The 14,378-nt window shown below is 38.1% G+C and overlaps 1 protein-coding gene across 2 annotated transcripts; it reads left to right on the top strand.

Annotated features, from left to right (window-relative positions):
* The first annotated feature begins 1,087 nt into the window (after window positions 1-1,087).
* Window positions 1,088-11,391, top strand: LOC106062405 (uncharacterized). Of its 2 annotated transcripts, none has more exons than XM_013220679.2 (8): window positions 1,088-1,650; window positions 3,880-4,075; window positions 4,772-6,454; window positions 6,575-6,663; window positions 6,783-6,942; window positions 7,643-7,848; window positions 8,540-8,776; window positions 9,565-11,391. In XM_013220679.2, exons 2-8 carry the CDS (start codon window positions 3,907-3,909, stop codon window positions 10,057-10,059), a joined length of 3,039 nt encoding a protein of 1,012 aa, XP_013076133.2. In that variant the 5' UTR covers window positions 1,088-1,650; window positions 3,880-3,906; the 3' UTR covers window positions 10,060-11,391. The 2 variants fall into 2 exon arrangements, with proteins under 2 accessions (XP_013076133.2, XP_013076124.2); XM_013220670.2 differs by having other exon boundaries at window positions 1,089-2,027.
* Window positions 11,392-14,378: the final 2,987 nt, after the last annotated feature.

Here is a 14,378-nt window from a genome sequence, read left to right as displayed (position 1 = left end):
TATGGTCCCTCCACGATCCAACTGACCTCCCAGAACAGATGTATGGTCCCTCCAAGATCCAACTGACCTCCCAGAACAGATGTATGGTCCCTCCAAGATCCAACTGACCTCCCAGAACAGATGTATGGTCCCTCCAAGATCCAACTGACCTCCCAGAACAGATGTATGGTCCCTCCAAGATCCAACTGACCTCCCAGAACAGATGTATGGTCCCTCCAAGATCCAACTGACCTCCCAGAACAGATGTATGGTCCCTCCAAGATCCAACTGACCTCCCAGAACAGATGTATGGTCCCTCCAAGATCCAACTGACCTCCCAGAACAGATGTATGGTCCCTCCAAGATCCAACTGACCTCCCAGAACGATTGCGAAAGCAAAGACGTTATTACGATAATATCTCGCCTCCATTGGAGATTTTCACATAAACTAAACAATGTCAATGACGCTAAAAAAAAAACCTTCAAAACTGCCAACTAAATAAAACTTACTAACTGAAGAGCTCACACAATTTATTTCTGAAGTCCATAGACATAAATAAATATAGACTGGCCAATTAAAGAGTTTTATGAAACGAAAATTTGTGACTTGCAATTTTGTGTACTTTATTATAAAGCATTTATGAGCAGTATAAAAGTGCTTTTTTAACTTTGATACACACCTATATATATATTGTAAATAAGGAGGCGGTGTAGCTTTGTTTAATCTCTAAGAATGAAGATCATGCAACTTTTCAGAATTCAGAAATCCGAATGCAATAGATATACATGTTTTCAAGTTACATGAAGTAACTTCCTTTTTCCAGTCTATATTTATTTATGTCTATGCTGAAGTCTTAAAATTTGCACGAAGTTTATCGTGTAACTTTTTAAAAACATGGAATTGTTTTGTACACCAAAAAGTTTGCTAATTATAGGTTTTCCGCCATGTATGAAAATCTCCATTAGACATTTTACCAGATTGCATGAACTTGATATGAGCAGGAAATTGTAAACGCGATATTAAAAAAAAAATTCTTCACCATATTTTCAACCTTTCAATATTTAATTTTCCGTATTCATGGCCCATGCGGTATATCAGCAGTACACAAATAGATCTATTACTTTCTAAATAAATTCCGATATTTTAGAATCTTATATATCAGTTCCCACCATTCAACTCTTCTGTCTTCAAAGTTAATTACAGTCGATAATACAACAACAAACACCATAGTGTACACAATAACGAAGTCTGACATATTGCCATATCCAGCCCATGATGTGCCATTGGTTAATGAGTTTTCTAAATTTAAACTAAAATCCGCTTTTTAATCATTGAATTAATGGTGAAACTTTTCTTTTAGGTATCGCTAAGGTAGGAGGTAACTTAGATGGATATCTCGGTATTAGTCATTCAGTCAAGCGTGAACTGGTACATCCCCTAACGTAATAACCATACACTCAATCACATCAACACACGCCCACACAAAAAAGCCCCCCACCCCACCCCACGCCACCGAGAAACAGCGCCCTGGTATATTTACGTTAAAAAAAGCTACATCCGGACATGTAGAAAAGAATAAAATAACTTCCACCAGCAGACGTCACGTCAATGAGCCGGGCCGACAAACACAGTACACAATAAGACACGCGAGTCACTTAGGTCTCAGGCAGGTGAATAGACGGTCGACCTTTTTTTTTTTTGTACTTCTTTTGTTTTAATTTGACTTTTTAGTTAGTTTACCATCAAGTTAGAGCCCGGGCAAGAAGAAACTTCCACTAAAAAGTTATTTGTTTCGTTAAAAAAAAAATCACACAAAAAAAATCCTGCGTAGTTTAGATTTTTAAGTTAGCAGAAACATTTTTCGAACGAAGAGTTGAGTGTTTTTTGTTTTTTTTTATTTTTGTGGACAAACAACTGACCCCGACGGTCATCTGTGTTTTTGGATTGACCATCCTGCCTAATTGGTAATTTGTAAATTAGTTGAAACTAATCGTTGCAAACAAGTGTTTCGTTTGGTTTCATGCAGACAGTTATTTTCTACTAACAGGTAAGTTCAATTGTCTTTATTTCTCATGCCTTATAGTTAGTTTTATCTAATTAACTTTTACTTATCCATTTATATAGTCGCAATGCGTTTAATTGCATCTTCTTATCTTATCTTATAAATAAATACACGAAAGAGTAAGATAATAACTTTCTAAGCGTACCCCTTATGTTGAACTTATCTTGCAAGCTACTATAGTTACGATAGGCCGACATCGCTTTAATTTGTGTAAAGTTTTGGAATTTTAAAAAAAGAGGGGGGGGGGGCTAGACACTTGAAAAAGTCTGTAAAATAAATCGTTGGAACAAATTAATTTTGTTTAAATTTATAGATTTATAAAGTTTATTCTTAAAGTTTTACCCGGTATCGATGAGGCTCAATGCTACTAAGTCAATCGGGTCCATTGAAAGGGGAAAATATGTGAGATTTTTGAAAAAAATACTTGATCAAATTGTTACGTAATTTTGCTAAGCATCAAAAGCATCCACAATGTATTTATCGATACTAAAACCATATTTCTGACATCAAATATAGATGTAAAAGCTGAATTGAAATTTGTAAGAGCATTGGCTTATACCTTCCAACTCAATTTATAGCCACTTCCCATTCAGGAATCAATTTGAAACGTTGTACAATTATTCAATGTCCCTAACAAAACATGAACCAATAAAAAAAATCAACTAATTAATTAATTAACCAGTGGTAAATAATTACATTTGTTTGATACAGAGATAAGAAAAATGAGTTTTCCGACGTTTGGTTGTAAAAATGCTGCTCTTTCCTTTATATAGCTTTATTCTTTTTCTTTTGGTCAAAGCCTTTCCAGTAGACATCTCCTTCAATCGTGCAGTAGACTTGGGCGCTAAAAACTTTATTGCTGATGGAAGCCTTAGAACATTACAATGCAATAAGAAGAAAACCAGCCAGTCCTGTAATGTGCTCATAGTGTAGTGTTTGTAGAATTTTCTTTTTAATAGTTGAGAATAACACAAACAAAGCATTAGTTTGTGGAAACGCAGTCATAGTGCTAAATGCACAATCATATCACTAGACACAATCATGGTGCTAGACCTAGACATACGATCATAGCACTAGACACGCAATTATATCACTAGACACACAACAATCATAGTACTAGACACGCGATCATAGCTATAGACACACAATCATAGCGATAGACACACAATCATAGCTATAGAGACACAATCATAGCACTAGATACACAACTATAGCGATAGACACACAATCATAGCGATAGACACACAATCATAGCTATAGAGACACAATCATAGCACTAGATACACAACTATAGCTCTAGACACACAATAATAGCTCTAGACACACAATCATAGCTCTAGACACACAATCATAGCTCTAGACACACAACCACAACGTGATAACCCATGACGTACGTGTCCATATGGAGAAAACATACTTGTCTTTCCAGGTAGGAGCCCAGGGTCAGATAAACGTCTGGATTGACTTCCTTTAAAAAAATGTATCACTAATAAAGATTAAACGTTCTTAAGTCATCAATATTTATAGGTTAAAGGTGACAAACACATACCTGCTTTATCCCAGCCTTGACTCATCATAGTCGTGGCTAACATTTGTACTGTACATAGTCGAGCTGTTGAACTACTCTCACAACCTTTTCTTTCAGCGTGGTACTTGTCATAGCATCGATAATAGCATCCATATGTTCACAGGAGTTCTCACACTGCTGAAATGTCAAACTGAACATTTAGGGAACTCAATCTTTTTGCTTTAAGCGTTGATAAAGCCCAGCTGAACTCCAGGTATTGAGACAAATTTGTTTACCTTGTGTAATGTGTGTTGTTTTTTTCCCTTTTAGGTGTGTAATATTCTAACGGAAAAATAAATGGCGTCCATTCGTCCATCCAGTGCTCTGATAGCTACTCTGTTCACGCACTTCATCATCTTTGTCGTTGTGGCGGTGTTCAACTTCAGTATAGTGGACAATGCCCTGCCCATCAACTTCGGCCTGGGCATCTCTCTGATGGTGCTGTCACTGACAGCGTTGCTGTTGGGTAAGTGAATTAAATTATATTAACTCTTTAGTCACTACTTACATCGCATCACAAAGACCTGCAGGTTCCTAAACCGATGGAAGATTGTTTTATCTTTGTATTTTCTTTCTATGAGTTTGCAATCAATTCACTGTGTCTGTTCGATGCAAATTTTAACCTCATTCACTGAAACGAACGGTCACGTGATAATTGATATTGATAAAATAACGAACAAAAATTGTCACGTGATAGCCATTGTTGAATAAAATTATATCGTAATTTGTATAGAAGAGATAGGGAAACACGTGGCTCAATGTTGTTTGTTTACGATTGGTGAATGATGTCCATTAATTATTCTCAAAGACAAAGCATGAATCAATCAAAAAAATTATCCGAATAGTTAATTAAATAAGTGAAAAGTAAAGATCCCTTTCAGACATTGCAATCTATAGGCCAGATGATGTAAAGGTTAATTAATTTTGTTTGATATAAAAAATGGAAATAGTTCTTACAGTATTGAGATATATGATTATCCTTAGATAACCTTTATTTTAAGGGTTTTTTTTTTATTTGACTTGTATCTATCATTATTCATCTTCTCTGCTCCTTTATTTTTATTTCTAGAAATGTTTTTGTAATTTTTCATTCATTTCTTCCCTAGTACCTTTCTTTCCAAACCTTACACATTTGTATTTTCAATCACCTTTATCTTCCCAGTTGTCACATCACAAGATCCAGAGACCAGTCTATTGCGGTCACTGCTGATGTCCATCAGTGGTATGTGGACAGCGATTGGCCTCTACCATGTAGTGCAGTTCTTCACCCCTGTGGTTTTGAACGATTCAGAAGCTCTTTGGGCAGGCTACGGAACGTTTCTCTTGGCGTATCTGTTCTTCATAGGCGGAGCCCTTCACCACAAAGACCGTTTCAGCGCGATTTTGGCTTTAGGAATGTTTCTTTCGTGCATATTCGAAATTGCGTCTCTGTGGAGGCCCATCCGAAGGAGCGCCGCTGCCTACTATCTCTTGCTGGCGGCTGTGACTTTTTATATGACTGTGTCCAAACTCTGGCATCGTTTTAGAAGCGGAGAGTCTAGGAAGGTGGTGGTTGGTGGTGACCCCCCAAGGCCTTCAAGAGACTATATTCCGATGGCCCACCTGATGAACACCCTTGCCGCTGCTGTGTACGCCGGGCAGGTGACGGGCATCTACAGACACGCCTCTGCCGAGTTCACGTGGGTTATTGTAGGAGGTTTTTACCAGCTGGTCGCTGCCGTTGTAGCTGTGAGGAGGAACGAGATCTACCACGGCCTGTACTTTATTTTCCATGCTACCTTCTGGATCACCAACGGTTTTAACCTTACGGTTGTTTTCGTCACCGGGCAGAACGTGCCGCTCACCTTGGTTGCCGCCACTGTCATCCACTTCATCATCTTCGCCATTATCGCCCTGATCTCACTTACCAGGGAGATTTACCAGCTGCCTCAGAACTTGGCCCTTTGCGTCCTCTGCGTCGCCATTCTGGTCGATGACAACAACAACGGGGCCTTCCTTGGCGCCATGGGCTGGATTCTCTTTGTCTTTTCCCTTTACGGGCTCGCCGCTCACATCTCCCGTGTCAAAAATTCTGGCTTCAAACTCCCTCTTGGCACTCGCCTCATTGACCCTGAAAAAGTTGCCAACTTTTTCTTGACAAAGTTTAAATTTCTTTCTTCCCACGCTAAAACAATCGACATCTCTTCGTCACCATCCAAGTCTCTCTTCTCTGCCGACTTTAGCCTCGGCTATTCTCGCTACGGTGGCTTTGACATAGCTGGCTTTGCTTTGAATGCCATTGCTGCTGTGGCTATACTTTGGGCACCTAATGGTCTTTGGGTTCTCCCCTGGGCTGTGATCCTTGGCGGCATCGCACAGATGATTGTTGGCTCTATATGCTTTGCAAAAGGTTTGTCTTTTGAGAGCTGTGCGTTCTTCACTTTCGGGTCTTTGTGGTTGATCTGGGGTCCGGCAAGAGGTCTAGGAACGCTTGCATTCGACAATTCCGCAGCGATCATCACAGGCTGTGTGGGGTTTCTGGCGGTCGGGCTTCTTCTCTTGGGGCTGTCCACCATTATCAACAAAGCCTGGACGTTGCTGACATTCTTGTTTAATCTTATTATCGTCGGTCAGCTTCTCAACGCCGTTAGCGCCAATGGTTCTTTCATCTACGAGATCGTCATCACCGTCCTCTTTGTCGTGGTCTGCATGTACTGCTTCGTGGCAACAGCTTTGAGGTCAGTCTGGGGTAAAGAGCTTCTTCCACTGGGCAAGCCATTTTTGCAGGTCAGCTACCTTCATTCTCAAGGAGAACAAGCTTTCTGGGCGGACGGTCGTCGAGCCAGTGGAGTTAAAGCAATAGCAGGTTAGTTATTTTTCAGGCTTCTTTTTCTAACTGAAATTTCTTCCAAATGCCGTATGATTCTATCTCAGAGATTCTCTTTTTTTTCATTTAAAAATAACAACCTCATAAAACTTGATCTAGATATTATGAACAAAGGAGGAATTTGTGGCATCCCTACTGACACCGTGTACACACTGGTAGCTGCCTGCAAGTTCCCTGACTCTGTGGAGGTAAGTGTCGAACTAATAGTTAGTGACACTAATCTGTTGGTTTATCTTTTATTACTTCAATGTAAGTACTTTATTTTTTCTCGATTACTTTTTACCTGTATCTCATACTCATTGACCAGAGGGCATACAATACGAAGAAGCTCGCTGAAGACAGACCAATGTCGATGTGGATCTCAAAGGTGGAGCAGTTGGAAGCCGGTAGAGAATTGTTTGGAGAACTGGTCTGGGGTCTGATGAACGAGATCTGGCCTTCCACAGTCAGTCTTGTGGTACCTAAAGGTAAAGTTTTTTATATATTTTTTGTAAGCTCATTCCCAAACATAATGTGAACCCTCTTTTTCTCCCTTTTCCACGTGGGACTGCTTGAAGCTTTAGAGTCGATTAATGTAGTTATGAAGTCTCTCTCAAGCAAGCTGCTTTATCCAAAGTCACATCAAAAGGGGGGGGGGGAGGGGAATGAGAAAACATATTTTACACATCTGGTCATTGTTGTAATATTGTGGAGAAACATTCTCTTATAATAAAAAGGTAACCCATACAATAGCCAAATATCCAACATGTAACAATTATTCTAGAACATGGAATTTTCATTTTTACAAAGCTTATATTAACTGTCTTTCTGTCAGTCAATCTGTCTGTCAAAGGGTTTGTACACGCTGTTTCTCCCACACCCATTGTCAGTTCATATTTTTTTATTTTAAACATTTAGTTATTGTACCTAACAAATTATGAATTTTTTTTTTAATTAGCCAATTAGTAAATTAATTATTGGTAACTAATTATTATTTGTAATATCAAATAAGGGAAATCCCTTCTACATTTTTGAGAGATATTGTGCGGAGTTCTTCCCCTTATAAAAGCTTGCTTTTTTTTTTAAAGTATTTTTATATTTTGCTTGTATTAACAATAGTTTTTTTTTTCGCGTGGTCATGTATATCACATTCCTAAATAATTTTTTTCTTATGCCTTATTGTCACAGGCGAGTGGCTTCAAGGTCTGGGCATTGGAGCTTCAGAAAAATACATCGGGCGTCCGGACAGTATTGCCTGCCGAATGCCAGACAACACTGTCACCTCTCATCTAATTGACCAGACTGGACCAATAGCTGTGACGTCAGCCAATCCCACGGGAGAGGCTGATACTACCCACCATCTCCAGGTTTTGGCCAAACTTGGCCTTGAGAATGTGAGTATAAGCATGATGGGATTGTAACACACCTAAGCATGATGGGATTGTAACACACCTAAGCATGATGGTATTGTAACACGCCTAAGCAAAATGGGATTGTAACACACCTAAGCATAATGGGATTGTAACACACCTAAGCACGATGATATTGTAACACACCTAAGCATGATGGGATTGTAACACACCTAAGCATGATGGCATTGTAACATACCTAAGCATAATGGGATTGTAAAACACCTAAGCATGATGGGATTGTAACACACCTAAGCATGATGGGAATAGTTGGGATTGTTATAAAATGTTACAAAATGAATTTTCCTAAGTTAATGGAATGGCTGTGGAGAAGATGAATGTTCAGATGTTCATTCCAAATACTAATTGTTTGGGGAAAGACATATACATTTAACTCGGGATAGAGGTCCTGGACTGGTTACTTCCAATTCTCTGTTCTGTTGAAGGCAATAGTTCATGGAATTGGTCATACCAGTTCTTGTCACTCATTGGTACATATAGCACTATTTAGCACGTATGGCACAGAACTTGTAAATGTTAGTTCAATTTGAAGTTTGCTGGTTTGTCCAATATGTGTTTAGTTTTATTTTATTACTCTTATAGTGTAATGCTATTTGTCGCACTCTTAAAGTTTCTATACAGGCACTTATTTCCTATGTATACATCTCTTCTTTAGTGCGATGGTATTTTATGTTCCGGACCATCTCCTGAAAACATGGCTTCCACTGTGGTCGACTGCCGAGCGCTTAGCAAGGAGGGGAAACTCGCCTTCTTCCGTATCGGCGTAGTGCCGAGGTCTCAGGTCGAGGCCATGTTTGCCAAGGTCAGACTCATCCAGGAGGGAGGAGTCCCACCGACCATAGCAGCAAGAACGTCTGTTGGAAACGGATGTCACCTCAACTCAGCATTCGTGGTATGTACTAGTTCAGAACAAGTAGGGATTCAGTTGAATACGAGTAATAGACTCAGTTGAGTACAAGTACTAGATCCAGTCCTTACAAGTACAAGCTGATTACAAGTGCTAGATCTAGTTGCGTACAACTACTAGATCTAATCGATTACAAGTATTGGTTCAAGTCGAGTTGAGTACAAGTACTAGAATTAGTTGAGCATGTGTACTGTGTTTATAAAAGTAAAGTATAATATATACAACACTGAATCATAATCTTCAAATACAAAATGAAATCTAATACTCAGAAAGACACAAAGATAAAGGCACATTCCTCGTTCCATATGCTAGGACAAATTTGTACAAAAGCTATTTCTTCCTTAGTGCTATTAGAGCAGGAATCGGTAGCCTACGCCAACCGGGAAAACCAATGACCTGGCAGAATTTAAGTCATGGGTTAACATGCATGACGCTTAGGACGTAATCATCTTCTTTTTTGAAATAACGTCTGTATTATATAAGATAAAATGAAAGATTTAGTATAGAGGCTTATTTTTAAAGTAATTTTGCATATTATGTATGTTTGTGATGCTTTGTCACATTTGAAAGCAAAATCTATTGGATTTAGCTCGAAATAAGATCAGAATCTACCTAAATCCTAAGTTTTACACCTGCATTCATTCGTCTAACTTTACAGAAAGCGATTAATTGACAATGTGAAGAGCAGTGTTACTTTAAGGGTTGATTAAAAACAAATTTCCTTTAAATAACGAAATAATAGAATAACGTAGTTTTTTTTAAATTTGATTTAGGATGATCAGAATAACCCGATGGAGAATGTTCCCGTCTATGACGACACTGTGGTTGTAAACGATCACCATGACAACGATGACGACAACGACGAAACCGGTGCTCCGCCAGCGCCATCTCCCGACAACAATGCTTCCTTCGACGTCAGCTTCGCGGAGTCCACCGTGGAGGACGATGCCCAGCTGATCAATATCACTTCCTTGGCTCCCCCTCGCCCCATTAAGAGCATCACCGGGAAAATGAACAAGGTATACGAGAGCCTCAACCCGCTGCACAGAAGGAGCCAGAAAGCCGCCGGCGGAAGCGGCGGGACGGCACTGAACCAGAGTTTGGATTCCGAAGGGGACTCGGTGTCTACCAAGAGCTCTTCGGCCGGAAGCGACGCCTACGAGCCGATGCAAGTCAGACGAAAAGATTCCGACTACATCGCCAAAGTGACCCCAGCAGCCAGCTTTAATCCGATGTTTGAGGATGACCAGGTCCAAACAAAACTCTAAATCTAGCTGCAAAACTCAAGAGTCTATTTTCAAACTAGAAAATCTACTGCAAAACTAAAAGTTCTTTTACAAAATTTAACAACAATTCAAATGTCCAGTTTGCCATTTTGATTGAATTATTTCGCAGATAGAATTATACCTTTCGTATTAGCCTTTACAATAAAGATATATACAATGAATACTTATTTTGTTTAGGTAATTGAAGTAGAATGTTGCAGATCTATTAAAACTTACAAAATGATTGAAGATTGATTTAACTTGTATAACAAACTAGTGAATGTAGCTATCATTTGTGTTATTTAACTAGCTTTAATCCACCGGATACGTCCGGCATTTTTTTATTTTTCATTTTTATATATAACTGTTTATATTTTACAATATGTGGAGAGTAACTGTTGACAGCTGACTCTTCCGGTAACGATGTATTGTTGTTTTTGATTGTTTCAATGTGTATCTAGTGGATGAAACATACAATACATTTCTAGTCTTTCTTGCTGCCTTATAAGTGAATATTCGTTATTAGAACATTAGCTGGCTATCTAGTGATGATAGTATGAGAAAAATGGGCATTTGTAAGTGAAGCAAATTAGAGAGAGAGAGAAAGAGAGAGAGAGAGAAAGAGAGAGAGAGAAAAAAAAGAAAGAGAGAAAGAGGAAAAGAGAGAAAAAAAAGAGAGAGAGAAAGAGGAAAAGAGAGGGAAAAAAAGAAAGAGAGAGAGAGAAAGAGAAAAAAAAAGAGAAAGAGAGAGAAAGAAAGAGAGAGCATGAGCATTGATAGAAAGAATGAAAGAGGTCCAATTTGCGCGCGTGTGTGTAGGCATTCATATATATATATATATATATATATATTATTTCTGACAACTGTGTGGGTATATTGGTGTTTCACACAAAACAATACAACTTCATGTCTGTTGAAACCTATCTAAAACTGTCTGTGCACTTACATATCAACTCAAACGGTGTTGTGATACACATGAGATATCTTCAAAACTGCCTGTATATATTGTACACTCTTATGCATTCGGACTTGAATAACCAAGGTTGCTTTTTTTTTTTTCTTGCACTACAAAATATTAAAGTTGGCCATGAAAGTCATTCAAATTGATATTTATTGAATTTCGTTTTGTTTTGTTAATTTATTGTTATGACAGTGTATTATTTTATATTACGAAAAATAAAAAAAAAGTAAAAGAAAAGCTGATATTTTGAAAATGAAAATAATAAATTTTTGCTTCCATTTATTACTTTAAAAAATACAATTTAATGTCGACATTTTGTGATTATGTCGAAATAAATCATTGTTGCTGTTTTATTTGAGAGTATTAAAGAGAATAAATACAAATTAATCAAATTAAAATATTTTAAGTGTTTCTTTCTTATAAAATTTGTTGTCCAGCGAATGTCTCCATCAGATGTGGTAAAATATGCGGATAGAGTTTGAGTCCTCACGTGAAATACTGCAGTCATCCTTAAATCTTCGGAATCGAAGACATTGCCTTAGTCTAAGGTTTTCAAACTAGATGTTTATTGTACAATTCCTTTTTACATGTACTTCACAATTTAAATAGACTTCAAAGACGTGAGTCCTGTCCGAGATACATTGTTGACATTGCAACACTATTTGTATCTACTAATGAAAGGTGAACTAGTAGATGCCAGACAAACAGTATACAAAGACGTGAGTCCTGTCCAAGATACATTGTTGACAGTGCAACACTATCTGTATCTACTAATGAAAGGTGAACCAGTAGATGCCAGACAAACAGTATACAAAGACGTGAGTCCTGTCCAAGATACATTGTTGACAGTGTAACACTATCTGTATCTACTAATGAAAGGTGAACCAGTAGATGCCAGACAAACAGTATACAAAGACGTGAGTCCTGTCCAAGATACATTGTTGACAGTGCAACACTATTTGTATCTACTAATGAAAGGTGAACTAGTAGATGCCAGACAAACAGTATACAAAGACGTGAGTCCTGTCCAAGATACATTGTTGACAGTGCAACACTATCTGTATCTACTAATGAAAGGTGAACCAGTAGATGCCAGACAAACAGTATACAAAGACGTGAGTCCTGTCCAAGATACATTGTTGACAGTGTAACACTATCTGTATCTACTAATGAAAGGTGAACCAGTAGATGCCAGACAAACAGTATACAAAGACGTGAGTCCTGTCCAAGATACATTGTTGACAGTGCAACACTATTTGTATCTACTAATGAAAGGTGAACTAGTAGATGCCAGACAAACAGTATACAAAGACGTGAGTCCTGTCCAAGATACATTGTTGACATTGCAACACTATTTGTTATGGCTAACGAAAGGTGAACCAGTAGATGCCAGACAAACAGTATACAAAGATGTGAGTCCTGTCCAAGATACATTGTTGACATTGCAACACTATTTGTTATGGCTAACGAAAGGTGAACCAGTAGATGCCAGACAAACAGTATACAAGTCAGGAACACCTACAAGTCTGGGGCAATAAAGTAAACGAGGAAACAACGAGACATGAACTGCCCAGAAAGCCCCTAAAAATGAAGGCAACAAAATGAAGAAAAAAAGGAATTTCCAGACAAAACCTAGATCAAAACGTCTGTGGTTAGTCACCCTATGATCTCTGCCAGTTCTTATTGAAAGAATGTTGTTTCCGTTTTTAATATAAAAAAAAACAGTCCTTTTAATTCAATACATTTCCAATTAACTATTTTAAGCCTCAACAACGACCACCTGCCTGTCACGTGACGGCATCTGAACCTTTTCAAATTTCAGTGACTAACTCGGCATTTAAAACAAAAGAAGGGGAGGGGGTGGTGGTGAGGGATTGCGGTATATTTTTTTCCATATTTTTTGTGATGTATTTTGATCCGTCTGTCAGTCACGCTTATATCTAAAACAAAACAAAAACAATGTCAAGGATGCTAAACTGAACTTCCTTGTTGCCAAATAAATTTAAAAAAAAAAATTGAGATTCAGACGCAAAAGCTTCCACAAACTGGTTCTGCAGTACCAGATAGTGAACAAAACTTATTTTTTAACTTAAAAACAAAATGCTTAACTCATCAACTATTCATTTATTCTATACACCGGACACCTTAAAAATACACACAAAATACACTAGCTAGTTAATTTTTTTCAGCCACATATATTTTAAAGGCATAATCAGTCACTTGTGGTCTTCTTCAATCTTGCTTTAAAACAAAAGAACGGAGTTGAGCGCCTAAAGGCAGCACGGAAAACCTTCTCCCACTTACCCCTTCCATTCCACTTGTCCAAAAAAGGAGATTGGACCATAGCGCCCTGAGCATGCTATAAGCAGGAAAGTAGCGCTATATAAAAGCTTTAATTATTATGTATAGCTCCTATGTAAAATTCCCAAAGTTTGTTTTTCCACGTAATGTCTGAGTATAGCTCTGAAACACAGGAAGATAATTCTAGGGAATACATTTCACCAGAAAGAAATGTAGATAATGATTTATTTTATGTTTAAAGGATTGGCCTTAAAGTTTCAAATATAGATCTATATATGTATCGAAATTATTTTCTGAGAAGAGAATTTATATCTTTCGGATAAAAAAAATGCTGAGAACATTAAATAATATGCGGGTGGCATTCACATGACATCAGCTTTGTGTTAAGGTTATAAACTTGAGCCACTTCCTTATTCTGCTGCAGTCATTGATTCTTCTTGTTATGTACTCATTGCTACGTCTAGTGACACAGGTCACAGCATGAAATAATCAGCTTTCCTTTTCCACGAAACGCTGATACCCAGAACTTGGTTGACCCCCCGACAGTAGTGTTATGCCAAACCTATCCTGTTTTTTAAAAAACAAATTCATGACAAGAGATAATGAGGGGTGGGGTGAAGAGGAGATCAAGGAAGCAAAGATTAAAGATTACTCATTTCTTTTTGAACTGGTACACTTTGCTTCTAGAGAGATACAACTCAAGAAGAAAATAAAATTTAGAAAAGATTAAATAAGTGCCAGATTACTTCGTCGCTAATAATAGATCATTGGGTCAAGTGTATTCATGGCGAGAAAAAAAGTATACCTTTTTATTCTCCACCGATTTCAGAGTACACTTACTGTCATTGCGGCTATAGATTTCTTAGTATGCAGCGGGTCTTTCAAACTTTTGTTTCATCAGTTTTCAACGGTAGTTCAATCAGACATGAAGTTACTTCCCAGCAGGGCCGGCCTTAGGGCACTGCAGCCTATGCGGCCGCAGTGGGCCCCGCACTTTCATAGGCCCCGCGCTAATTCTAGTTGTAAATTATTAAATTAAACCATTTAAACTTTATAGGGT

Source organism: Biomphalaria glabrata, chromosome 5 (genome assembly GCF_947242115.1).
Source record: "Biomphalaria glabrata chromosome 5, xgBioGlab47.1, whole genome shotgun sequence".
NCBI lineage: Eukaryota > Metazoa > Mollusca > Gastropoda > Planorbidae > Biomphalaria > Biomphalaria glabrata.
The sequence above is the reverse complement of the archived record's forward strand: the minus strand, read 5'-3'. Positions and strand labels throughout refer to the sequence as shown.